Source organism: Oryza brachyantha, chromosome 2 (genome assembly GCF_000231095.2).
Source record: "Oryza brachyantha chromosome 2, ObraRS2, whole genome shotgun sequence".
NCBI classification, from domain to species: Eukaryota; Viridiplantae; Streptophyta; class Magnoliopsida; order Poales; family Poaceae; genus Oryza; species Oryza brachyantha.
Window position 1 is genome coordinate 27,070,615 of NC_023164.2, and position 12,749 is coordinate 27,083,363.

The following is a 12,749-nucleotide window of genomic DNA, read 5'->3' on the forward strand; positions in this document are numbered from 1 at the left end:
AATTTACTAGAATTGAAATTGACATGCAACTCTTGTAACTTCTGTATACAAGAAGCTTAAGAAAATAGAATTAGGCCTGCCATACAACCCTTACCTCGCGTTTTCATATATACGGCTGCATTTTGTAACACAACAGAAAGTAAAATAAAAAAATAGAATTGACATGTAAAATCTACACAAGAAATACCCATCAATCAACACCATTAAAACTTTAAAACTTTGACTTATCAAAGCAGGTACAATAGCAGGCTATAGCCAACTAAAGAGAAGAGAAGTGGACTACTAATTTGTAGTCACATGTAGCACGTGCTCCAAGATACAGTGTGTGTATGACATGTGTGATTATATATTAATATTTTATAGGTAACTATTATATAAATTGATTATAGATGAATTAGAACCGTAGTTGGCCATACTGTTGAACTGGCTCTCACAGTCTAATGGCCAATTTTTTCGATGATTGGCGTGAGAATTTATAGATCTCCAAATGCATTGTCCTTTTCGAGATAGAAAGATCTGTACTTTATGTTGCAGTCTTTTGATTCTTTAGAACATATGTTGGAGTCTTGTTTACCTTAAAATTAGGTACACTATTATACAATAGATAGACAATAATTAAGTAATTTATAATATTACCTTAAAATAATATTTTGTTGTATCAATCATCACGTGTCTTTTAAAATAGTGGTTCAAGCAAAGGTCCTGATAATACCTCCTGAGAACGACCATAAATGCGGCCATAGACTAATATATACACTTGCAAGAACTTTGTCATTTTGCTAGCTAGTTTTTTTTTAACAGATTTTGCTAGTTAAAAATAACTTATATTGCCCACGAGATCCGTGCACACGAGTGATACAGTTTTGTATTCATTAATTAGATTTTGGTCAATTCGTCCATCGATTCGCTCTGAAATAGTAGCGCATGCGCATATACATGATCATCTTCAATATAACCAAAAGAAATCGTTGTATACCGTACAAATTAAGAACAAATGATGTATAGATAATATGGGAAAAAAGAAACTCAGTGATCGACAGACAGTTGATGTGCTGCCATCTGCTAGGAATCCCACCCTAATCTTTCCGTTTTCCTTATATTTATAAGCCAAAATTTAAATTTTTAACCTTAACTATAGAGTTAATTTAAAATTTTTATTATAGCTTATTTATAACATTGACTTTTAGATCGCTAAGAATACATATATAAAAAATCCACAAATTATTTTTATTTCTAAAAATATTGTTTTCCAAACAATCACCCACCCAGAATTACAGATGGAAATCGACTAGCTGTTGCATGAGAAATACAATTGGTATTTATCATAGGGTTTAATCATTTATCTTATTAAAATACACTTTTTATTTCAATAGGTGACACTATTGATTTTTAGCACATATTTGATAATTTATGTTATTTAAAATTTTGTGCAGATAAATAAAAACTACATGGGTTTAATTTTTGAATAAAATAATTGGTCAAATAAGTAAAAAGATCAACGATGTCATCTATTAAAAATACAAATAGAGTATTTAATATAAATATGTAAAAATATAAGTTATTCCTAAAATATTTTAATAATATAATAAGTCACACTAATATAAATAATATTTATATATATTTGTAATAAATCTGTCAAATGTCATGTTCAAAGTTAACTGTCTTAAATATTTATTTATTGTCGAAGGAAGTAATAAAGCATGTGTTGGATTTTAGTAGCCGGCCAGTTTGGAGGCGCCGCGCCGCAAACCCCAGTTTGAATATATTGAAAGCTGCTTCAGGCCAAATGCTTGTGCAGGCCAAATGCATCACAGCAGCCAGGCTTTTACACACTTCTACGATCCTCTTCTTTCACATGAGATAGCTTATTAGCTTAATTAGATGGCTGCTATATTTCATCACTATAAGTTGCTGGCCCAATTATATAATTAAGCGACTGCTATCTCCATCCACGATCGACTATGGCCGCGTTCGATATAGGCAATAAGTTATCTAAACCTTCTCTTTTTCCACGCGCACGCTTTCCGAACTGCTAAACGGTGTACCTTTTACGAAAATTTTCTATAAAAAAATTGTTTTAAATAATCACATTAATCTATTTAACATTTTTAATAATTATTAAATAATTAATCATGAACTAATCTATTACTATGTTTTCCGCGTCAGATAACTAACTCCTTTTTCTCACTGTCGAACACGTACCATGAAAAGATCAACCGTATTATTATTATTACCTCTGTTTTAATATAATACATTTTTTCATTTTTAGATTCATATAAATACAAACAAATTTAGAACCATGTATGAATATATTTATTGATCCATGAATGAGTATACAAAGAAATCAAACATGATATGGAGAGAATAAATCATAATAACAAATTTCTCGTACTGCACAATGGGTTTATATGACTATATGAGGATGAACTACACATACTCATAAACTTATATGTGTCAGCAAAACACACTTTTCTTTAACATGGGCTATAATAGAAATGATCATCTTTTAACCGACCTCTTGTTTCCTTTTTTAGGTTTTCTCCTTGAACACTTAGCCCATGTTTCTTTCAGCTTGCGTCAGCTTATAATTATTATAATCTAGATTATAAAAATAATTTAAAATATACTACTAAATTATTATGATAACTTATTATAATCTAGAGCCTAAATTAATGTAATCTCACAAGCTACTCTAAGAATGTTTTTTAGATTATTAAGTGGTTAAAGACCCATTGCTCTTAGGTAATAAATAATAATCACCTTATTATTCATTACCTATTTTAACTTATAATAATTTTACTCAATAATTTAGATCATAATAATTCTAAGTAAAAACAAACACGCCCTTAATTCTTAGGGGGCGTATGGAACTTTAAATATAGGTGTGAAAAGGACGCATAAACTTTTAAATTAATTAAGATATAGGCATTCATATAATATATTTGTACCCTTAATAATTAACATTGACATGCATGTGGTTTGAGTCACAATCAGTCCACTTTCATCATTCTGAATTTGACCGCGTGCGTGACCATTCATGGCCATAGACTGCATATGTATTATCACTGAACCTTAACCTTAATTTGAGAACATGGCTGAACAAAAGAAAAATGGAACTAGCTAGCAAACAAGGATATATTCACTGTTAGAAATAAGTAAAGCTAATTGGAATGCATGCTTTGCTTCCAAGCTAGCTTTATTCGATCTTGACCTATGGAGCTAGCTTAATTAATTAATCCCCTGATCAGGCTCCGAAACTTTGGAATTTGGATGCCAAAGTGCATACATAACGCTGGACTTTGTTTTGACGGAATTTAATTAGCTTTAGAAGGCAATGAATATATAAGTACAGATTAAACCATAGCCACAGGTTACACTGATTAATCAATCATGACAGCTGACAATTAGAATCAGATGATAAATTGGCGTACGGGAACTAATAAGGGATCGAATCTGTGTCACTGTTAAATGATGTTACTTGCTCCCAGCACGCGATAGTTAAAACTATAGCTTGCTGTTCATATACACATGACGATGCATGCATGAATGGCCACCAGTCAATCATGTTTAACTCGTTCAATAATTTCTCGTATTGCTAAGATTTATATAGTTATTAATTAAACTAGACATGCATATATATAATCAATAGATAAATATATACGTAGCTAAAATAATATAAGATGGAGGGAGTATATTTTAACTTTTTCTTTCTTTTTATTTTATTTTATAGCAGTAATATATTTGCAATTATCATGAGAATGGTGTAGTGGTTTTCACTATTTAATCATCGTACCAATATGTATATCAAAAGATAAGTAATTACTGATCTATATAATAGAGCAATGCTATTTAAAAACAGAGTTGCGTTTGCTATTGTATCTATGCTTCTAAAAAACACCCATATTTTCTACACATTTGTAGTTATTGATCTACGCTTTTTATAAACCAGCTCAAATATACACCTTTATAGATATTTTCTTTCTTTCTTTCTGATAAGTGTGTGAATTTACAGTAACCGAACGAATGGGTTATGTGGTGGGGGTTTTTTTTCCCCTCTTTAAATAAATATAAAATCCCTTGATCTCTACGTCATGGGAAGGACATGGCTATATCGCTATGAAACAACGATGAGTCAAGTCTCACATGTCCCTGAAATTTCAGGCAGCATTAGTTATTGAGACGAGCGCAGAATAACCATAAGAAATTAATTATTGAGATGAAAAATGACAATAAAAAACTCGTGAGTACTTTTTCACATAAAAATGATGTTAGTTTATTTTGTCGCAGTACCTACTTGTAATTCAAGAAAAGTAAGTATATAATGATTAATATTACAAGACTATATATTTTATTGTTGAGATATTCTCACCAACAAGAAAATGTAATAAAACTTTTGTTGAGGATGTACCTAGCTGAAAATGAATAATGCTTGCTTGATGTCTTGTAGACATCCATTACTGTGTATAGTACACCGTCTAAATTAAATTAAACACATGCTGAATTGTTATTTGGAAGCTAGCTAATTAAAGATAAACCTGTAAACCTAAAATGTACTGTAGTACATATTGATGGATGCAACCGTACTCATTTCTGCGTAAAGGTAGGCACCGTCAGTAAAAGGAATCGAATTTGGGGTGGGCAGAGAGTATTTATTCAATATTCGTACATTTTTGTCTTAGTTTATATAGCTAAAATATGTACTACTCCGTCTTAAATGTTTGACGCCGTTGACTTTTTAATGCACGTTTGACCATTCGTCTTATTTAAAAAATTTACATAATTACTGATTAGTTTATATTATTTTATTTATTGTTAATATATTTTTATGTATATATATAACTTTACATATTTTATTAAAAAATTGAATAAGATGAATGTTCAAACGTGTATAAAAAGTCACGGCGTTAAACATTTAGGGACGGAGGGAGTATATGGTTGAACATGTGGCAGTTTTTATATCTCGCTTTTAAACAATTTGGGGGTGGCAAAATAAGTGGAACTAAATAAAGATGCATGGATCGAGCACGCACATATGTACATCGTGATAAATTTTCTTATATACCCTTGAATTAAATTGCAGAAAGTCCTTTTTATGCCACTAAATTTTGCTCATTCTTCAGTCTTCACTAGGTATTCATGAGTCCGTTGTATAAGTTATTATTCGGGACAAAGTCTAACTTCTGAAAATGACAAAGAATAAAATATTTATTTTTGAAATACCGAAGCTTAAAAAAATGATGTACCCAAATTTTTTTGAAATATATACTTCGTTGTACAGGTATGAATATTATAGCCACCGAAAAAACTACTTTATTTCCAATAGTGATTCCACGAAATTTTACATTTACTTCCGTATCCAATAGTTAAATCACCTCTTTTTCTTCATCCATTATGAACGGTCAACTGATCAAAATTAAAATTCGAAGACGTTCGAGCAAATAAAATGTCATAAATGGGACATGCTAAACTTTCAGGGCATACACAAAATTTCCTCGTGCATGTGTGTATGGAATTTACATCATAAACATATGTCAAAAACAACATAATACTACTAATTTAGTGGTGATAGATCTAGCAAACGATACCAGGGATCTGAATAAACTAAATAAAACTTTAGCCTTTAATTTATTTAACCTTTAAAATAAAATTTTATGGGACTTCACGAGGGCTTCCATGATCCTAAGAGAGGCAGTGGCTCGACTCTCCACTGCTCTCATGGAAGATCTACCCTTGAGTAGACTAAAAAGGTACGATGAATACTACTTTCATTTTAAAATATAACTAGTTCTATATCGTTTATTATAGATTAAGGAGATGTTAAAAGAATTTATTTTAGTCGCTTGAGTGGTTAAATTTTAAATTAATTAGATTTTTATTCTAAGAATATGATTGGCTTTGAAATTACTGTAATGATCATACGAATCAATACACAAATACTTATCCTATAGTATAAGATTTAAATTGTACTAAATTTAAATTAAATCCTTAAAAAACATTTATATACTGAGAGAAGATATGGCACAGTATGAATAGGCGTAGAGAGAGAGAGAGAGGCGACGAGAAATTACGGCATTCTGACCAGCAGGCTAAGTTCAGAAAAAGCAAGGAAAAGAGACGAAGGAATGGAAAGAGAAAGGCGAATTAATCAATCAATCGATTGAATATAAATAAATTAAGCTTCAGGCGATATATTGAACGGACGGATGGGTGCCTCCACTCGGGGAGCCGCGTCGGTCGCTGACTATTCGCCTGTGTCGTACGTGGTCGACGCCATGCAGCGCAGTGCAGTGCAGCTCATTCACCAAGTTGACCCGGTCAAACCACCTCCTCCTCCTCCTCCTCTATATATAAGGCCACGCACCCGCTCCCCCTCGTCGTACCAACCAACCACCGTTCATCGATCATTCGCCTCTATCCAAATCCTTCTCCTGTTTTCAAATTTGCATCGATCAAATTAACTGAACATTTATCAATATCATTCATCTTTTTTCATTAGATGGATCTTTTTTTGTAGAGCTAGTTGTGTCTTGTTTGTTTATATAGTTAGGTCTAAGCTAGAAAGAGAGAAGAAGCTATTCTAGCTGTTTGATTCTTTAGCTAATTACGTAGTATTTATATAGGATTGCATTGCTACTAGCTTTTTCGGTATGGCGGCTGTGGTGGCCGCAGCGGCGCTGCTCGCCGTCTTCTTCTTCTTCCTCCTCTACACCCTGTGCCTCTCGCCGGCCGCGGCCGCGTGCCGTCTCCGCGACGCCGGCTTCCGCGGACCGACTCCTTCGTTCCCGCTGGGGAACCTCCGCGAGATCGCCTCCTCGCTGGCCAACAACAACGCGGCGGCGGCAGCCGGCGGCGGCGGCGGCGGCAAGGATATCCACGCCGCCGTGTTCCCCTACTTCGCGCGGTGGCGGCAGGCGTTCGGCAAGGTGTTCGTCTACTGGCTCGGCACGGAGCCCTTCCTGTACGTCGCCGACCCGGAGTTCCTCAAGGCCGCCACCGCCGGCGCCCTCGGCAAGCTCTGGGGGAAGCCCGACGTGTTCCGCCGCGACCGCATGCCCATGTTCGGCAGGGGCCTCGTCATGGCCGAGGGCGACGAGTGGGCGCGCCATCGCCACATCATCGCCCCCGCCTTCTCCGCCACCAACCTCAACGTACGTACTGTACTAATCATTAGTATTTATTAACCACGCAGCCGCCATGAATTCTCTCCATGCACATGCAACTAATACGTACGCTTGCTTGCATGGTGCAGGACATGATCGGCGTGATGGAGGAGACGACCTCCAAGATGCTCGGCAAGTGGAGCGACATGGTGGCGTCGGGGAAGAGCTGCATCGACGTGGAGAAGGGCGTGGTCCGGAACGCCGCCGAGATCATCGCCAAGGCCAGCTTCGGCATCACCGACGACGACGCCGGCGGCGCCACGGTGTTCCACAAGCTGCAGGCCATGCAGGCGATGCTGTTCCGCTCCACCCGCCTCGTCGGCGTCCCGCTCGCCAGCCTGCTGCACATCCGGAGCACCTACGAGGCGTGGAAGCTGGGGCGGGAGATCGACTCGCTGCTGCTCGACATCATCGAGGCGCGGCGGCGGCGGCGGCGCCAGGGCGGGTACGGCGGCAGGAAGAACACGGACCTGCTGGCGCTGCTGCTGGCCGGGAACGAGGCGAGCGCCGGCGCGGAGAGGAAGCTGACGACGCGGGAGCTGGTCGACGAGTGCAAGACCTTCTTCTTCGGCGGGCACGAGACGACGGCGCTGGCCCTGTCGTGGACGCTGCTGATGCTTGCGGCACACCCGGAGTGGCAGACGGCGGTGCGGGAGGAGGTGGTGGAGGTGGCCGGGCGGTCGGGCCCCCTGGACGCGGCGGCGCTGGCGAGGCTGACCAAGATGGGGTGCGTGCTGAACGAGGTGCTGCGGCTGTACCCGCCGTCGCCGAACGTGCAGCGGCAGGCGCTGCAGGAGGTGGTGGTGGAGGAGGGAGACGACGGCGGGAAGAAGAAGACGGTGATCCCGCGGGGCACGAACATGTGGATCGACGTGGTGGCGATGCACCGGGACGGCGAGCTGTGGGGGGAGGAGGCGAACGAGTTCCGGCCGGAGAGGTTCATGCGGGAGGCGGTGCAGGGCGGGTGCCGGCACCGGATGGGGTTCGTGCCGTTCGGGTTCGGAGGGCGCATCTGCGTGGGGCGGAACCTGACGGCGATGGAGCTCCGGGTGGTGCTGGCCATGGTGCTCCGCCGCTTCCACCTGGAGGTGTCGCCGGAGTACAGGCACGCGCCGAGGATCATGCTGTCGCTCAGGCCATCCCATGGCATCCAACTCCGCCTCAAACCCCTCTAACTATGCAGATCAATCAATATTGATATATAATCCTTTTTCTGTATGCATGCATGCAATATAATGCATACGAATACCAGTACGTACGTACTGTACTAACTAAAATATCACAGGTATATATATACAGTCGTATATAATTAAATGCATGCAGCTCAAGGTTAATATGAAAAGTCCATTTTCAGGCAGTGAGCTATATATGTACCACATTCTTCTTATAATAACTTTATTTTTTCGATTTATGTGTCCCAACGTTTGACTATTTATTTTATTTGAAAATTTTGTACAAAAACCAAAAAAAATTAGTCTCGTACGAAGTATTATTCATATTTTATCATCTAGTCGTAATAAAAATATTAATCGCAAAAAAATCAAATAAGACGAAGAGTCAAAATATTGTATCTAAAACCTGAAAAATAAACTTATTTTGGGACGGAGGTAGTATATATCATGAATTAATATTTCTTTTTTTATTTGGCACCATTAACTTAGGGGTCTACTTTTAATCATTTATGTTATTCAAAAAATTACATAATTATTAATTATTTTATTATTGTTTGATCTATTATCAAAAATATTTTTATACGTATTTTTAGCTATCTAAAAGTCAATGCTAGAAAATAACTTTGGTCAAACACCCACAAAATCAACTTTTAAATTTAAAGTTAAAAATTTAAAATTTGGCCTATAAGCATATGTGAAAAGATGAGAATGTAGAAATTAAGTTAGATTATCCTCATATATTGATTGGTATTCATAAGTTGAGAAACAACCTATTTTTAAAATTAGAAAAACGAATCCACGTAATCATATATAAAAAGATAATATTTGGTTAGGCTCCTTTTCAGGCTGAGGCCATTAGGGATCGCACCTCCAACCCTTAGGCGGCCCTGACTTTAATTATACGAGCAACTGAACTTCGGTCTCTATGAATATATGAAGAGCAATTTTATCATATGCCTGAGAAGAAGGTATCCGAGGTATCACTTTTATCATACCGATGGAGATGGAATATATATATATATATATATATATATATATATATATATATATATATATATATGCTCATGCATGTGCCTGTATACATGGCCACGTACGTCTTCAATTCGTTCTACGTACGTGTGTGTTACTAATTAACTGATTAATTAAGCGGTGCGTGGCAGCTAGCAAGCACTAGCTAAACTCGATCCATAAATTACACTTGTACTGATACTACTCAGTACGTTTTCGGCGCGTTAATAATTAATTAACCACCACCAAATTGATTGATTCGAGCATGAACACAACGGATAATTGCACTATATACTCCCTTGGTAATTTCGTATTAGATGACACTGTTAGTTTGATTATTCATATTATTTAAAAACCTAAAATAAAATAAACAATAATTGTGTAACTTAAGATGAATGAGCAAACACATGCCAAAAGTTTAAGAGCAACTACAATAACAGGCTATAAGCTAGTTATAACCATGTTTTAAAGAGATAAGAGATGAGAGAGAAGAGTAGTGAGCTACTAATTTGTAGTCAGCTGCAGCACGGGCTCCAAGACACGGTATGAATATGATATGTGGGATCATGTATTAATGCTTTGTTGAGAATTATAGTATGAATTGACTATTATATTGACTAATTAGAGCTAATAGTTGGGAACTTGCTCTAAGTGCGTCCTCTATGCCAAAAAGGGAAAGAAAACTCCGTACGATCCAACCCAATTAAACGGGACTCGTGAATGCTAGCTGGCCGGCTAAATTTTACGACTGAATCAACAATAAACCAATAAGCATATATTGCTAAACAATTACAAGTACCTAAGCAAGCTAACGTACAGCTAGCTAGTGTTGTAGATTTTTCTTCATTGTGTTCTTTTGCTGCTCCTTCCTAGTAACTTCAGGTAACTTAATCAATGAATTAGCTTTTACTGGAAATGCTGGCCTTTTTGCCTTTTAGAATTTAGACTGCTGGAAATGATGCGTACATGCATGCTTGATAATTAAGAGAATATAGATCCTACCTTCGTTCTAAAAAGACACTTTTTATGTGCCCAGCGTTTACCCATCATCTTATTTAAAAAATTATTAAAAAACTTCAAAAAATAGTCACGTATAAAGAGATATTTATATTTTATCATCTAATAACAATAAAATATTAATTATAAAAAATTTAAATAAAATAAATAGTCAAACGTAAATTATTTTATGACGGAGAGAGAGAGAGTAGGGTACTTTCGTGGCAGGCAACCTGAGTGCGGAGGTGGAATGCTGGGTCAGATAATCTTGGCTGCCCAACCAGCTTCCGTGTCAGGAACAAACAAGTTGCTAGAGGTTGAATGCCATGCAGGAATACCATGTAAATGGAGAGACACGACTTCTTTTTTCTTCTTGTTGACAATAATCATAAGTACAAGTGGATTGACAATTCATGTTAATTTAAATAATGACACAATCTTTGAAATATATATTAACTATAAATTTTTATTAAATATATTCAGAAAATATATAAATATTTACTTTCATGAAAGTACTTATGGTGTCCTAAATTCTTTTTGGATTTGTTGGTGGGAAAAAATCCAAACAACATGTTTACAAACGAAAAATACTTTTACGAATAAAATTTTTACATATGTGTTTATAGCGATCTAACGGACAAAAGCTAGAAAATAAATTATGATAAAAAATCTTAAAATCAATTTTAAATTTAAGGTAAAAATATTAAATTTTGGCCTCTAAGCTTAAGCAAAAGCCAAAACATAGGGGAGATAATATAAGTATTTTTAACACTATTCACAGTATCTCTAGTTACATAAATCACATCACATTTAAATTTCTTTCTTATTTTATCTTCAACAACACTCCCACCCTTATCCATTTTTCATCTGTCTAAGAGGTATCACAGTCCTTTCCTTTCTTATCCACCTTAATTCCTACCCCTTTGTCCTAAAACTTAATAATTTCTAGAACTGAACACAAAGATTAAGAAGGAAATTAGGAATGATTGGAAAGATATTGTGATAGGTTGAGAAGAAAATATAGATAAAAAATTAAATTAAAAATAGTTATGATTGGTTGAGATGAGAAGTTAGGTGTATAAATAACTTCATTTGGGACAAAGGATGAATGATGAAAATAACTTTACTTTACAACGGAGGGAGTACTGTCAAATTAGAAATGCTTATTTTGGAACAAATCAAGTAGTTTTTAAGATTTATATATGTGTATATATAATAATGTTTTGTAAGTAAAATTTAGTAGTAATCTAAGTTTTATAGGTTTGACCGTACTCATATTTGAAACGGCAGAAACTAGTAATATGATAGAAGATGAAATAGATTAAAAAATGACATGTATATGAAAAAAATTTGAAATAGATTAAAAAATGGCATAATGAAAATATTAAAATGAAAAAGGGCTCATCCGGGGTCGAACCGGAGACCTCTTGATCTGCAGTCAAATGCTCTACCACTGAGCTATGGACCCTCAATGAAAATTATTTGAGCTCTATTTTTAAGTAGCGTTTACTACCTTGTTATAAAATATAAATATTTTTAGCTTATTTACTATAGACTAGATTTAGGCCGTGTGCGGCAAGGCCACTAATTAACCTAGATTATCTTGTTTTCGCTCGCACGCTTTCCGAACTACTAAACGGTATATTTTTAAAAAATTATAGAAAATTTATTTTTAAAATCATATAATATATTTTCTATTTTTATAATTAATAATTAATTAATTATATACTAATCTATTATTACGTTTTTCTCGCCATATAACTATCTCTCCTGCTACATATGCCGAACGCGACCATAATAAAAGATTCTATTTTAGTCACTTTTTATTTTTAAATTGATTATATTCCCTTCTCTAAGCATTTGATTAGCTCTAAAATTATTAAAATAATTAAAGTTGTAAAAATCAGTATGAAAGTACTTGTGTTACTATACAAGATTTAAATCTCGAAATGTTTATATTGTAGAACTAATGAATATATGATGACTAGACACCGACCCCCACAGTCAAGCATATGAGATAGATGTTGGTGTGGACGCCTCGCCGCCGTTGTGCAACAGAGTCAAGCATAGCCGCATCCTTTTCTTGCGTTCTCCCAGTTATCAATCTATCATACCACAACCAATAACGTTTTATTTCGCTGCCTCCAAGTACTTACTATAGGTAATGACTCTTTATCATCACGCTATCCTTTTTTGCCAGCTCACCGTCATCTGTTTGACAAAAGAGCTTAACTAAACGGCTCGATTTCTCTAAAAAAAAAACGAGAACCTAGATAACCACGTAATACATACATCTCAAAATATAAGTATTTTGTTATAATACTCCCTTCGTGTCAAAATAAGTAGCTATTTTGGATTAAAAATTATCCTTACTAACCATCTTAGAGTACTATAATCAGTGGAATAATTAACT

At 36.1% G+C, this 12,749-nt stretch overlaps 1 protein-coding gene and 1 non-coding gene across 2 annotated transcripts; one reads left to right on the plus strand and one right to left on the minus strand.

Moving 5' to 3' along the window:
* Nucleotides 1-6,647: 6,647 nt before the first annotated feature.
* On the plus strand, nt 6,648-8,335 carry LOC102701895 (cytochrome P450 714C3). Its single transcript, XM_006649125.2, has 2 exons — nt 6,648-7,148; nt 7,250-8,335. The coding sequence occupies exons 1-2, from the start codon at nt 6,648-6,650 to the stop codon at nt 8,333-8,335; spliced, it is 1,587 nt and encodes a 528-aa protein (XP_006649188.2).
* Nucleotides 8,336-11,732: 3,397 nt separating this feature from the next.
* TRNAC-GCA lies at nt 11,733-11,804 on the minus strand. The gene has a single exon. It is a non-coding gene; the product is annotated as a tRNA-Cys (tRNA).
* Nucleotides 11,805-12,749: the final 945 nt, after the last annotated feature.

Excerpts from the sequence above, each read along its gene's own strand:
- LOC102701895 (XM_006649125.2), top strand. The coding sequence starts at position 6,648 with ATGGCGGCTGTGGTGGCCGCAGCGGCGCTGCTCGCCGTCTTCTTCTTC. Across the intron at positions 7,149-7,249 it reads TCTCCGCCACCAACCTCAAC|GACATGATCGGCGTGATGGA; the intron begins GTACGTACTGTA and ends TGCATGGTGCAG.